General features: G+C 45.8%; 1 protein-coding gene across 1 annotated transcript; it reads left to right on the top strand.

The window, feature by feature from the left end:
* Window positions 1-4,827: 4,827 nt before the first annotated feature.
* LOC139833683 (uncharacterized) lies at window positions 4,828-6,389 on the top strand. The gene is made up of 2 exons (XM_071824024.1): window positions 4,828-5,107; window positions 6,361-6,389. Exons 1-2 carry the CDS (start codon window positions 4,828-4,830, stop codon window positions 6,387-6,389), a joined length of 309 nt encoding a protein of 102 aa, XP_071680125.1.
* The last annotated feature ends 6,339 nt before the right edge of the window (window positions 6,390-12,728 follow it).

The following is a 12,728-nucleotide window of genomic DNA, read 5'->3' as shown; positions in this document are numbered from 1 at the left end:
GTAAACACACTTGTCAGCCTCATTGACAACAAAGCCTACAGAAGTTAAAGTTCTGTCAAACTTCTCATGCCATTGCTTAGGTGCTTGTTTCAGGCCATATAAAGATTTCAACAACTTGCACACCTTTCTTTCTTCATCTTTTACTACAAACCCATCAGGCTGATCCATATAGATTTCCTCTTCCAACTCTCCATTAAGGAAAACTGTCTTCACGTCCATTTGATGAACGATAAGACCATAGGAGACAGCCATGGATAGTAGTACTCGAATGGTGGTAAGTCTAGCGACAGGTGAATAGGTGTCGAAGTAATCTTCGCCTTCTCTCTGTGTGTAGCCTTTCGCTACAAGCCGCGCCTTGTACTTTTCAATAGTACCATCAGGTCTTAGCTTCTTCTTGAACACCCATTTGCAGCCCACAGGCTTGCATCCATGGGGTCGTTCTGATAGCTCCCAAGTTCCATTAGAAAGGATCGAGTCCATCTCGTTATGGATAGCTTCTTTCCAGTCATCTGCATCTGGAGATGCATATGCCTCTGCAATGGACGTGGGAGTATCATCCACAAGGTACACAATGAAATCATCACCAAAGGATTTTTCAATCCTTCGTCTCTTGCTCCGTTTAGGAGCTTCATTGTCATCCTTCTCAGTAACATTCTCATGTGATTGTTCAAAATACTCATTAGATGTACTGGACTCAGGAATTATCTCAGTAGAAATTCTAGCAATGCTATGCATATCTTTCATAGGAAACATATTCTCAAAAAATGTTGCATCACGAGATTCCATAATAGTATCAACATGCATATCAGGTACCTCGGATTGAACTACTAAAAATCTATAACCTACACTCCGAGGAGCATAACCTAGAAAGATACAATCCACTGTCTTTGGTCCAAGTTTGCGCTTCTTAGTAATTGGAATATTGACTTTCGCCAAACATCCCCATGTGCGCAAATACGAAAGTGATGGTTTTCTCCCAGCCCACTCCTCGTAAGGGGTTTTATCTTTATTCTTGTTAGGAACTCTATTCAGGACATGACATGAAGTCAACAAAGCCTCCCCCCACCATGCCTTTGATAAACCAGCAGTGGCTAACATGGAATTCACCAAGTCAGTCAGCGTGCGGTTTTTCCTCTCGGCAAACCCGTTTGATTGGGGTGAATAGGGAGGCGTCCTCTCATGAATAATACCATGTTCCTCACAGAATTCATCAAAGATTTTAGGAAAATATTCGCCACCACGATCCGACCTGAGACGCTTGATCTTTCTCTCTAGTTGATTTTCAACTTCGGCCTTATAAATTTTAAAGTAGTCTAAAGCTTCATCTTTAGTTCGCAACAAATAAACATAGCAAAATCTAGTCGCATCATCAATCAATGTCATGAAATATCTCTTTCCACCTTTTATCAACACACCATTCATCTCGCATAGATCGGTAATGTATGAGTTCTAGAGGTGCCAAGTTTCTCTCCTCGGCCGCCTTGTGAGGCTTCCGAGGTTGCTTCGATTGCACACAACTATGGCACTTAGAACCTTTGGCAATGGTGAAATTCGGAATTAAACTTAAACTGGATAGCCGAGACATTAAACCAAAATTAATGTGACATAAATGAGAATGCCAAACACTGGTATCATCACTAACATTGCCACAGATATGGTTCACAGACTTATTACTGAAATCAGAAAGCGAAAAGCGGAACAAGCCTCCGCACTCACAAATTTCTTTACCAATAAATTGTCCAAACTTGGAAACAACTACTTTATTCGACTCTAAAACAACCTTAAACCCATCTCTCGCATAGAAGGGAGCCGCTAACGAGATTCTTGTTCATAGTAGGGACATGCTGCACGTTCCTCACCGCACGATCTTCCCGAAGTGAACTTCAGATCTACCGTGCCAACACCACGAACAGAAGCATGTGACCCATTCCCCATCAAGACGGAAGAATCCCGGGCGACCTGGTAAGAAGTGAACATGGATATGTCAGCACACACATGAACATTAGCACCTGTATCAATCCACCAACATGGAGATTGAAATACCGAAAGAACAGTAAAGAGATTACCGTACCCATCAGCATTGCTAGCGGTCACCGTGTTGACTTGCCTCGCCTTTTTCTTGCGGTCTGCCCTCTCTGGGACAGTCCTTAGAAAAGTGGCCGATCTCTCCACATGTAAAGCACCTCAGATCTGCTTTGATTATCATCTTCTTCATCTTGAAGGTTGATGTCTTCCTGGGCTTATTGAAGGCGGCCTTGTAATTCCCTTTGTTCTTGCTGGAGGGTTTCTTACGCACCATGTTGGCGCTAGATCGACCCTCTCCTTTCTCAGTATTATCCTTAGCCCGAGCTTTCTCCTCAACATCAAGAGATGCTATCAGATTTTCAACTGATATCTCCTGTCTCTTGTGTTTGAGAGTTGTGGCAAAGTTCCTCCATGAAGGGGGCAACTTAGCGATGATGCATCCAGCCACAAACTTGTCAGGTAAGGCACACTTAAGGAGTTCAAGCTCTTTCGCAATGCACTGTATCTCATGAGCTTGTTCGACTACAGAACGGTTGTTAACCATCCTGATGTCATGGAAGTTCTCCATGATGTACAGTTCCTTTGCTTTGCATCGGTTGCACCGAACTTAGCATTCAGTGCCTCCCAGAGCTCTTTACCATCTGTTATGTGCTTGTACACATCACACAGACGATCAGCAAGAATACTCAGAACGCATCCGACGAAGAGAGTATTGTTTTCCTTGAACTTGTTCTGATCTTGGTCAGATATAGTTCCTTCAGGTAAACCATCAGTAACTTCGAACACTTTCAGATGAGTAAGCCAGAGCATGGCCTTATACTGCCACCTCTTAAAGTGCACACCGGTAAACTTATCCGGCCTCAGTGCATCGGAAAAACCAGCCATTGTTAACTCAGGAAATTGCCTACAATTAGGTTTTTGGATTGTTGGATAATTAGGCACAATTTCCATGATTAATTCCAGAATATTAAACATGAAGACAGTAACTACTAACATGTGAAACTCGAACATACTAGATGCAGTGGTCAACATGAACAGTAGCAGAGCAAACAGTACAACATCCATCGCTAAACAGATCGAGATATGTCGCACGTACCGATCTGGTGGAGGTGGCGGTGGAGGTGTAGCAGATGATGTCGCAGCAGTAACGTTGTTGATGACAACGTTGTTGACGACAGGGACGACGGGTCGAAGTAGATGGCGTTGAAGACGACAGTAGGCAGCACCGCCCGACTTGGACGGAAGGCGACCCGTGATGAAGAGCTTGAGCAGTCACGCAGAGCGCTTCCCAAAAACCTAATTCGCCCTCTCCCGTACAGGATCGCAAGGACGAGCGGTTCCGGAGACCTTCTCTCCCGTTCGCCGATGCACGTCGGCGCGCGGGATGGAGGCGCAAGCAGAGAGAGGTGGAAACCCTAACTCGTGTATTAGATGCGTTTCTGCGGTAGCCGGGCAGGAGATTATATAGGCTCGGGAAACCCTAGGCAACGTGGGCCACACCCACGTCGCACGAACGTTTCGAGTCGGTTATAGATAGCCCACGATCCGGGAGCGACCCGAACCGACTAAATGCGACGCGTCCGTCTAGGACTCTGTTCGTTTTCCTGAGCTGCAGTGGAAACCCTAACTCGTGTATTAGATGCGTTTCTGCGGTAGCCGAGCAGGAGATTATATAGGCTCGGGAAACCCTAGGCAACGTGGGCCACACCCACGTCGCACGAACGTTTCGAGTCGGTTACAGATAGCCCACGATCTGGGAGCGACCCGAACCGACTAACTGCGACGCGTCCGTCTGGGACTCTGTTCGTTTTCCTGAGCTGCAAAAAGTAAGGAAAGTCTCGGCTCGAGGCTCAATCCACTCACCACGAGCGCGGCGCGCGCGTCGTGACGTGTCGTGTCGAGACGAGCGAGCGAGGAGGAGGAGGAGCGCGCGCGTGTAGCACTCCTATTCTCACTTACTTACTAGTGGTGGAACAACCCACCTTATAAGGTGGTCTAACTTCCTCCCAACTTTCCATGTGGGACTAAACTTCCCACCTCTTGCCACTCCCTAGTGAGCTGCCACCAACTTGGGCTCAAACTCACAAGGCTGCCACTATGTGGGCTTTGAGATTTATAGGAAAAACTGAAATCTAATTTGGGCCACTAAAAGTAGGCCCAATATTTCAACATGTCTTGCTCTTTTCGGGTGGCTTCCCTTTGCCCTACCGCCGGCGGGCGACGATGTGGAGGGGGCGATTGTGTAGGTCCGTGTTTGGTGTTCCCCGAGGAGCCTCGTTGTTTGGGCGGCCTTCGTGTGCCTAGCTATGTCGAACTTTCTGTCTTGGCTTATTTGGAATGTTCGTGGCTTGAACTCATTGTCCCGACGTGATGCTATCTATCAGGTTGTTTTGCTTTCAGGTGCCTCTGTGGTTAGTTTCTAGGAGACCAAATTGGAAGTGGTATCTCGTGAGGTGGTGGATAGGTGCCTTGGTCGGGCCTTCGACCAGTTCTTCTTTCTCCCGGCCATTGGGACCCGAGGTGGCATCCTCCTAGCATGGAAGTCGGCAGAGGTGACCATCTCCAACCCACATTTCTCGCCCAATGCCATCACGGCCCATATGTGTGTGTGTGGGGGGGGGGGGCGATGAGGGATGGTGGCTCACTGGAGTCTACGGACCCCAAACCGATGCAGACAAGTTCTTGTTTCTGAAAGAGCTCCAGGATGTGTGTGGCCACCATCCTGGACCGTGGGCGGTGGCAGAAGATTTCAATCTCATCTTGGAGGCTCAGGACAAAAACAACCCAAACCTTAACCGCCACATGATGGGCAAGTTCCGTAAGTTGCTCAATGATCTTGAGCTCAAGGAGCTCTATCTCAACGGGATGCGCTACACATGGTCGAATGAGTGGGAGCAAGCCACGCTTGAGAGGCTTGACTGTGTCTTCTCAGCGGTGGATTGGGAGGTGATATTCCCGGCCTCCCTCCTCTCTGCTCTTAGCTCCGCTACGTCAGACCACTGTCCCCTCCTCCTCAACCTGGAGGCTCGTCTGCCGATGGGGAGGAGGTTCCGCTTCGAGGCATTCTGGCCCAAGGCGGAGGGTTTCTCGAAAACCATGAGAAACACGTGGACCTCTACCCCGGTAGAGCCCAACCCCTTCAAGCGGTTGGCAGCCAAGCTCACTACGACGGTGAAGGCTTTGACGAGATGGAGTGTCGAGGGTGCTCCTCGGCAATGCCCACCTTGAGGGGCTTAGGGTTGATGGAATCCTACAGGCTAACACGAGACATCATATACCAAACAAACGGGGAGAGAGATTTACCCAGGTTTGGGGCCCTCGACGAGGTAAAACCCTTACTTCCTGCTTGTCTGATCTTGATTATTGAGAATATCGGGTTACAATGGGGTAGCCGAAGGCTTTGACTAAGGACTCGACGAAAAGATAGGATTGTGTATGACCTAACTCTCGACTTACGGTGGTTATGGCTAGATTGATTGTGTGTCCCACGTCAGTCCCTCTCATGTCCCTTATATTGTGAGACAGGTCTTGAGAGGTCTGTCCGGGTATGACCAGATTACAAAGAGTGCTACATCTAAACTTTCCTTATTTCTTCGTCTTCTTGCCTTTTCCTTCAAGAATCCTTCATGGGAACCGACATAGCGGCCCACCTTGGTTGGTGGATGATCTTCACGGGCCCCTGGTTGGGCCGTAGGAGGTAGCACAATACTAGTTACCCGAAGGTAATGCCCACATCAGTAGCCCCCGCGTGACTGGCCGAAAAAGCTTCGGGAAGGGACTAAAATTTCTTTATGTCGAACGTTCATAATTGCCGGAAGATCTCGAATCCTTCAAGATAGTAACGCTTTTTGTATCGGGTGCGCGTTCAGCGCTCCCGATGGGAGTAGCCCCCGAGTCTAGGGACAGATGCTTGCAACCGTGTGTAGACTCAATTTGTACCACTCGAATGTTTTTTTCTTCATTCGATATGTTTTTATATCGAGTCTCCAATACCTTCAAATAAGACCATGTTTGTTATTAGTACGTAAAGGATATTTGAGTAACGTGCCCAACTTTACTCGATAAATCGATGCTGGTTAACTGCCGAATGGCAAAACAACGCTACTCTACACAGAATCAAGTCCCCGGGCATGTTCCTGGATCTTGTGATTCCTTTGGGTCCATAATTTCTGTCGGGTGCGCGACAAGCGCTCCCGATGGGAGTAGCCCCCGAGTCTAGGCACGGATGCTCGCCGTGTGTAGACTCAAGTTGCACTACTCGAATGTTGTAGACTTCTTCGGATGCTTCCTTCAAATGTTTTGTTCGGATACTGATATTTCCTATGACATCATCAGTGACGTTGCTGCTGCGGTGGTTTGATTGACAAGACATGACCTTGAGAGGCCCACCCTACTTCTGCGCGATCAGTTAGGAAATGACTAGTTATTGCGAATTAACCAAGACGCCTCCTCGATTTCCACACTTAGTGGAGGAAATGTTCCTTGGTAGGATAAATGCAATGACACATGGTGACCTAATTCCAGATCCCGTTTGTTTAACCTTTACTTTATAACCGTGGAGGACGAGATCCATTCTTTTCATTATACCTTTCTCACAGCCCTTCTTCCTAGTTCGCCCTTTTTCCTCAAAGCCGCTGCACCGCCGCCACTATTCTTGGACTCTTCCCTGAATAAACTTCTCCGACGATGGTGAAGAAGAGGAACCTCACGCTTGCCGCCGACGCCGCGACCAGCGGTGCTACTGCCAAAGCCGCATCAGCCGCATCAAGAAGGGGTGCATCTGAAGTTTCTGCCTCAGCTCCTACGCCGCCCGCGCCGCTTGCACCGGAGGCTTCCACCACGGGGCCTATGCCTGGTGACTGGCCTACTTCCACAACAACCAAGCGCGATGAGAAAAAAGCTCGTAGTCTTGGTCTGATTTCAGCCGGTGATGGGAACGTCATCCTTCCAGGTTCGGCTTCGCGCCCCAATCCTCCTGCTGGTTTTACTGTGATGTTCATGTCCTTTCTGTACCATGGGATTTCTCTCCCTGCTCATGAGTTTCTCCAGCGTCTTCTTCATGTGTACGACATTCAACTCTGGCAATTGAATCCTAATTCAATCCTTCACCTTTCTATTTTCATTACTCTATGTGAGGCCTTTCTGGGCATCGAGCCTCACTTTGGTTTATGGAAGAAAATCTTCTTCGTGAAACGCTATAACTGTAGTAGTGGTTCTTTCGTCACTGTTGGAGTTGGGTTTGTTGTCCGCAAAGAAGTAAACTACTTCAACTTGCCAATGAGAGAGTCTGTTCAACGATGGAGGTTGAAGTGGTTCTACATCAAAGATTCATCAGTAGCCGAAATGCGTCTGCCGAGATTTATCGATGTTCCTGAAGCCGTGCCCAAAAGATCCTGGAAGAATATCCTGTCACCCGAAGAAAAGCCGACAGTCGACAATTTGTTCGATAGAATTCTTCGAATTAAAGAGACTGATGGCCAAACTATGATGGGTACTGAAATAGCAGTCGTTTTCTTGAAACATCGAATCCAACCAGTCATGTCTAGAGCTTGCCCGATGTGGTTATATTCAGGCCCCATGGATGAAACCAGAGTGAATGTTGCTGAATTGTCAGAGAAAGAATTATTAGATGAAGTTAGGCGCCTGACTCTTTTCAGTCAGGAGGATTCAATCCCACTCCTGTCTCCTCAAACGCCCTTTGATTCCGATCATCCGTCGCGCGAGGTAACTTCTCCTTCATACTTACAATAACTGTTGTATTCGAGATGCACCTCTTTTTCCCTTTTTATCAAGACCTTTATTTCCTTCGACAGGTCCTATTAGCTCCCGAATGTTTCCCGAATATATCGAATGACAACCTCGAAGATAGAGATTCTTCCATTCCTATAGAGTCCCGTACTGAAGAAAGAGCAGACTTCGAAGATGAAGACGACGAACCTCCAAATCCTGAAGCTCTTTCTACAGACCCTACATCTTTTGATGATGACATAAGTGATACGGCGGAGTCAAATCATGACGATGATGCTGATCATACTGCCTTTGTTGATGTAGCTCCGGGGAAGGCCAACTTGCAACCTTCAAAAAGACTGTCTGGCGGCTTTGCAGACGAGGATGATTTGTTTGATCTATAAGTTTCTTTCATTGCTCCAAGAACTTCTTTGTACTCTAGTACTTGTTTTGATTGGTTTATATGCTTTCAGTGATGAGGGCTTCATTGAGCCTCCTTTGAAGAAGGCTAAAGCAACCTCCAACAAGCCAGCCCCGGCAGCTTCGGAAGCTACGGCTCCAGCGACAACCCCGGCATCCCAACTTTCAACAACTTCTTCCCTTTCTAAAGGGAATGAGATTCCTTCGACAGCTGACATTACAGCTTCTCCTCCTCCTTCCGGAAGACCTGTAAGTTTCTCCGTTTTCCATGATGAAGTCTTGACTCTAGCAGCCCCCGAGTCTATGCTCGACTGACCACAACTGAAAGTAAACTTTTAACAAGAATACTATTGTTGTTAACACATGCTTTGTTAACAGATGCTTCTTTCTTCCTTTATAGGATTTCCAAACGATTATTACTACTTTGGAGGCTTTTTCTTCTCAATTCACTTCTCTTGAGGCCGATAAGATTCGACTTCAAAAAGAAGTTGAATCTACTTCTTCAAAGCTTGATAATGCAGTAAAAATAGCTGCCGAAGCTCGCCAGAACGCAGATTCTTTGAAGGAAGAGCTTAAGCAGCTGAAGAGCAAACTGAAGGATGAGGAAGCTCTGAGGGCCGCAGCCGAAGCTCAGAGGAATGAGAAGGACAACCTTCTTCGTCAATCCACTTTGGCCCTGCTCAGTAGTCCTCATTGACTTATCTTCTGATTTTCCTTTTCTCAATTTTATTGTAACTAAAACTTCACCTTTTATCCTTTGCAGAAGCTGCCGATATTCCTGCTAGTGCCTTGAATAAGCTCCCGGATGATTCTCTTGTTGATGTTTTGACAATGACATTTGAATCCAGCAAGCTTATTCAAGCCCTTCTTCTTCAGAAGAAGAAAGGAGTCATGTCGAGGATGCATGCGATGATTTTTCCTAAGGCCGACCAAGAAAAAACTCTGGAACATCTGACAGATGCTTTCGCCGTCGACACCAAAGAAATTATCGAGGTATTCAAACGCACCTCCCATACCTACGACGCTCTTCTTGATTTCCATCTTATGACGGGTCATGGCTTTAAAGCCGATGTGGAACGGATGTCAAAAGAACTGCCGAAGGAGCAAGATGGGCAACTTATCGACTTGAGGATGTACACATCATCGGCGCGCAAGTGTGCGCTGCAGCTTTTTGAATTAGTTTTGGCGAACAAGTCATCTGCTGGTCCAAGCTTATCAACCCAGACTCACTCTCCTTGATTCCTTTTTATCGAATTGTAATCTCGTCCGTTTATTTTAAAACAATACCTTGTCAGAGGACCTTTTTATTGTAATGAATCCTGTATTGGCAATGTTTCCAATACCCCTTTGTCGTAATGCTTTATAGTGTCTTGACTATATGCTCCCGATGGGAGTAATGCCAACTGAAGGTACACATATTCTGTAACATACTTAATGATATATCTTTGCAGGTGGCTCATATGCCTTCTTTTACCGAAGATCCTTCAGATGGTTCTTCTGAAAATGATAGGCTCCAACATATGAAGTCCCGTATTCTTCGGATGGAAAAGGATATGCGCGGTATTCATGCCATGGCTGCCGTTATAAAGAAGAAATGCGAGCTAGCCACTGACGCAAAACGATACGCTCTTACTGAGTTGCAAAAAGCAACATAAAGTTTGAATTGTAAGTATTTTCCTCTTCCTTAGGCTTTTGAATATTACTAAGGATATCGTTCTGATGGTATCCCCGTTATTGCTTCTTGTAGTCATAGCTTTGAACTCGTCGAAAGAGAACTAACACATCCATGAACGTGTAAATGCCTTAACGAACCTTGCATCCTTTGATGAAGTCTTTTGGAGGGACCAATCAAAAGCTGCCATTGTTGCAAAGTTCCAAGATCGGGTGCAACAAGTGCACCGATTCTTTGACAAGTGCTACACTGGTTTGAGGATGATATGGAAGACAATGTTTCCCTTGAATGAGATTCCTTCTACTTTATTGACTTTGATGTCAAAGTTTAGTAACGTCAAGAAGATCCAGAGTCTAATTCGTTCACAACTTATTGCTGGAGCCGAAACTGCTTTTGCTCTTGTTCTTTCGAGAGTCGAGACATCCTTCCGCAGATTTAATGGCTATTGCAAATGCCGATGGTAACGTGGGACATCTCTTTGCCAAGGCAAAAATTCCTGCTGCCATTGCAATTGAAAGGCTGGAGGATAGTTCGAAGGTGGGAGACGAAGTAGAAAACCCAGAGGAACGATTCTGAGAACATTCAAAGTCCTACTTATGCACTCGATATTTTGTTGCATCCGATTGTTTGGGTGCAGTATGTGTATGATGTAAATTTTTCTAATGACATTGTATTTTGTTATGCTTAGCAAAACACGATTTCTTCTTTAGGTGTCGTTGACACATTGTTGTTTGTTTCAAGGAGCAATTCTTAATGCTCCTTGAGCATCGTTGATGCCATTGTTTGTAACTTTATCGGAGGCGAATCTTTGAGTGTCAGCTCTTGTTGCAGGTTTGCTGAACCCGTAGTAATTTGCAACTTCGCTTCAATCGGTGATGTATGTTTAGGCGACAGCCCCTGAATTAAATCGAAGGGACATTGTCTGCCATCGACTCCGTCGCTCTTTAGTACTTGTGTAGTTTAAAGTACTGGCATGGGCCTTGTTTGTAAGTATACAATTTTTATCCTTGCTATTCACATCTTGAGGCTTTAGCAAAAGGATATTTGTGTGTTAAAGGTCCCGCTTGTTTTACCTTCTATTGCAGCACTGGTATTTTCAGAGGCTTTAGATGGTAATAGCGGGTATAGTCTTGGACAACGACCCTCGAACTTATTAGTCGAGTTTTATGGGCCAAAATCTATGTTCGCTGTAGTATGCAAAAAAAGTCTTGATGAGCCTGTTCGGGTGTCCGAAATTAACTTATATAAACGAAACTTGAGTCTTCATTAGTAAGATAAACTAAAGACAATATGGCTAAATAAAAAGACTTATTGAAAAAATGAAAAGCTTCTAAGGCGAAAAATTAAAGGTGCACTGCTCATCTAGTTTTAAACAAGAGGAGGATTCTTCTTATCTTGAGTCTTGTCTAAGGGGCCGGTGACCTTGGAGATGCCGATGATTTCATAAGAAGTACTGGCGGCAAGTGCCAAAGTATTAATGTCTTCGGCTGAGTCTTTGTCATCAACTTTTGAGGGCCCAACGTTACCCCCAATGCAGTGTCATCTGGTTTCTTTTTAAACTTCTTGACCTTGTCATCCTCTTGAGAGGTCAATTGCTTAAACGTGAAGTCGACAGCTTCCTGTTTCATTCCAAATTTGGCAGCAATCCTCTGAAACTCGCGATCGCAGTTATCCGAGCGAGAAAAACTTCCATGTACTGTGATGTTTGTTCCATTGTTGCCTGGCATCTTGAGCTTGAGATACACATAATGTGGCATAGCCATAAACTTGGCGTAAGTTGGTCTTCCAAGTATAGCATGGTACTGCAATTCCCAATTAACTACTTCGAACTCGATCCTTTCTTTCCTAAAATTATCGGGTTTCCCAAAGACAACATTCAAAGAGGTCTTGCCGAGAGAATATGCCGGTAAAGTAGGAAGGATGCCGTCAAAACATGTATAAGATTCTTCTAGCATCTTCATTGTAATCCCCATGTTCTTGGTTGTGTTTGCAAATAACAGATTCAATCCACTTCCACCATCCATAAACACTTTGCTCATACTGAATGCTCCTATTTGAGCCTCGACTACTAAGGCAACATGACCTGGCTTTGGGATGGTCATCGGGTGATCTGCTCTGCTGAACAGGATGCTCTGTGATGACCAGTCGACATATTCTGGGATATTTGCCATGGTACTTTCTGCGAGGTTGATTTCCTGTGTAAGTTTCCTCATCTCTCTTCTCGAAATACTAGTTCTGTGAATCATACTCATATGTCCTCATGGTGGAGTAAATGACTCATTGGGGTTATGAGGTTGCACTTGCTGGACTTGGTGCTGAGGTGGTGGTGGCGGTGGCGGAGGATTCGACTGTTGCGGCCCCTAAATGAACTTCTGGATCTCAATGAACTGTCGGCAGTCTCTAAGCAGATGACTCGACTTCTTGTTGTCATCCTTGGAGTCGATATATGCATGTAGATAACAGAGAGCGTTTAACTGCTCAGCAAATGGTAGTTCTGGGACCCTTGAAGGCCGTCCTTTGTAGTTGCCACAGCTTCCTGAATTATTATGATTGTCATGTCGATCATCACGCCTGTCGTCATACCGATCATCTCGTCGATCAGAGTATCCAGCAGCTACCATGTTGGTGTCGTCGTACCCGCGATCTTTCCTCCTCCTCTTGCGTCGATCTTTTCGATTGCCCGAGTCATGCCTTGGGTGATGTTCATCTTCATCGTCGCTGCGTGGACGAGGTTTTCTCACATTATCTTCTCCATCAGCCCAACTATTGGCAATTTCCATCAACTTGGTGATAGTCTTTGGCTTCTTTCAACCAAGTTCTTCAATGTACGATTCCCATTTGAATGCCATCACTGAAGGCGTCGATTGCTCTATCGATAGAAACG

The sequence above is a fragment of the Lolium perenne genome, chromosome 7, assembly GCF_019359855.2.
Source record: "Lolium perenne isolate Kyuss_39 chromosome 7, Kyuss_2.0, whole genome shotgun sequence".
NCBI classification, from domain to species: domain Eukaryota; kingdom Viridiplantae; phylum Streptophyta; class Magnoliopsida; order Poales; family Poaceae; genus Lolium; species Lolium perenne.
The sequence above is the reverse complement of the archived record's forward strand: the minus strand, read 5'-3'. Positions and strand labels throughout refer to the sequence as shown.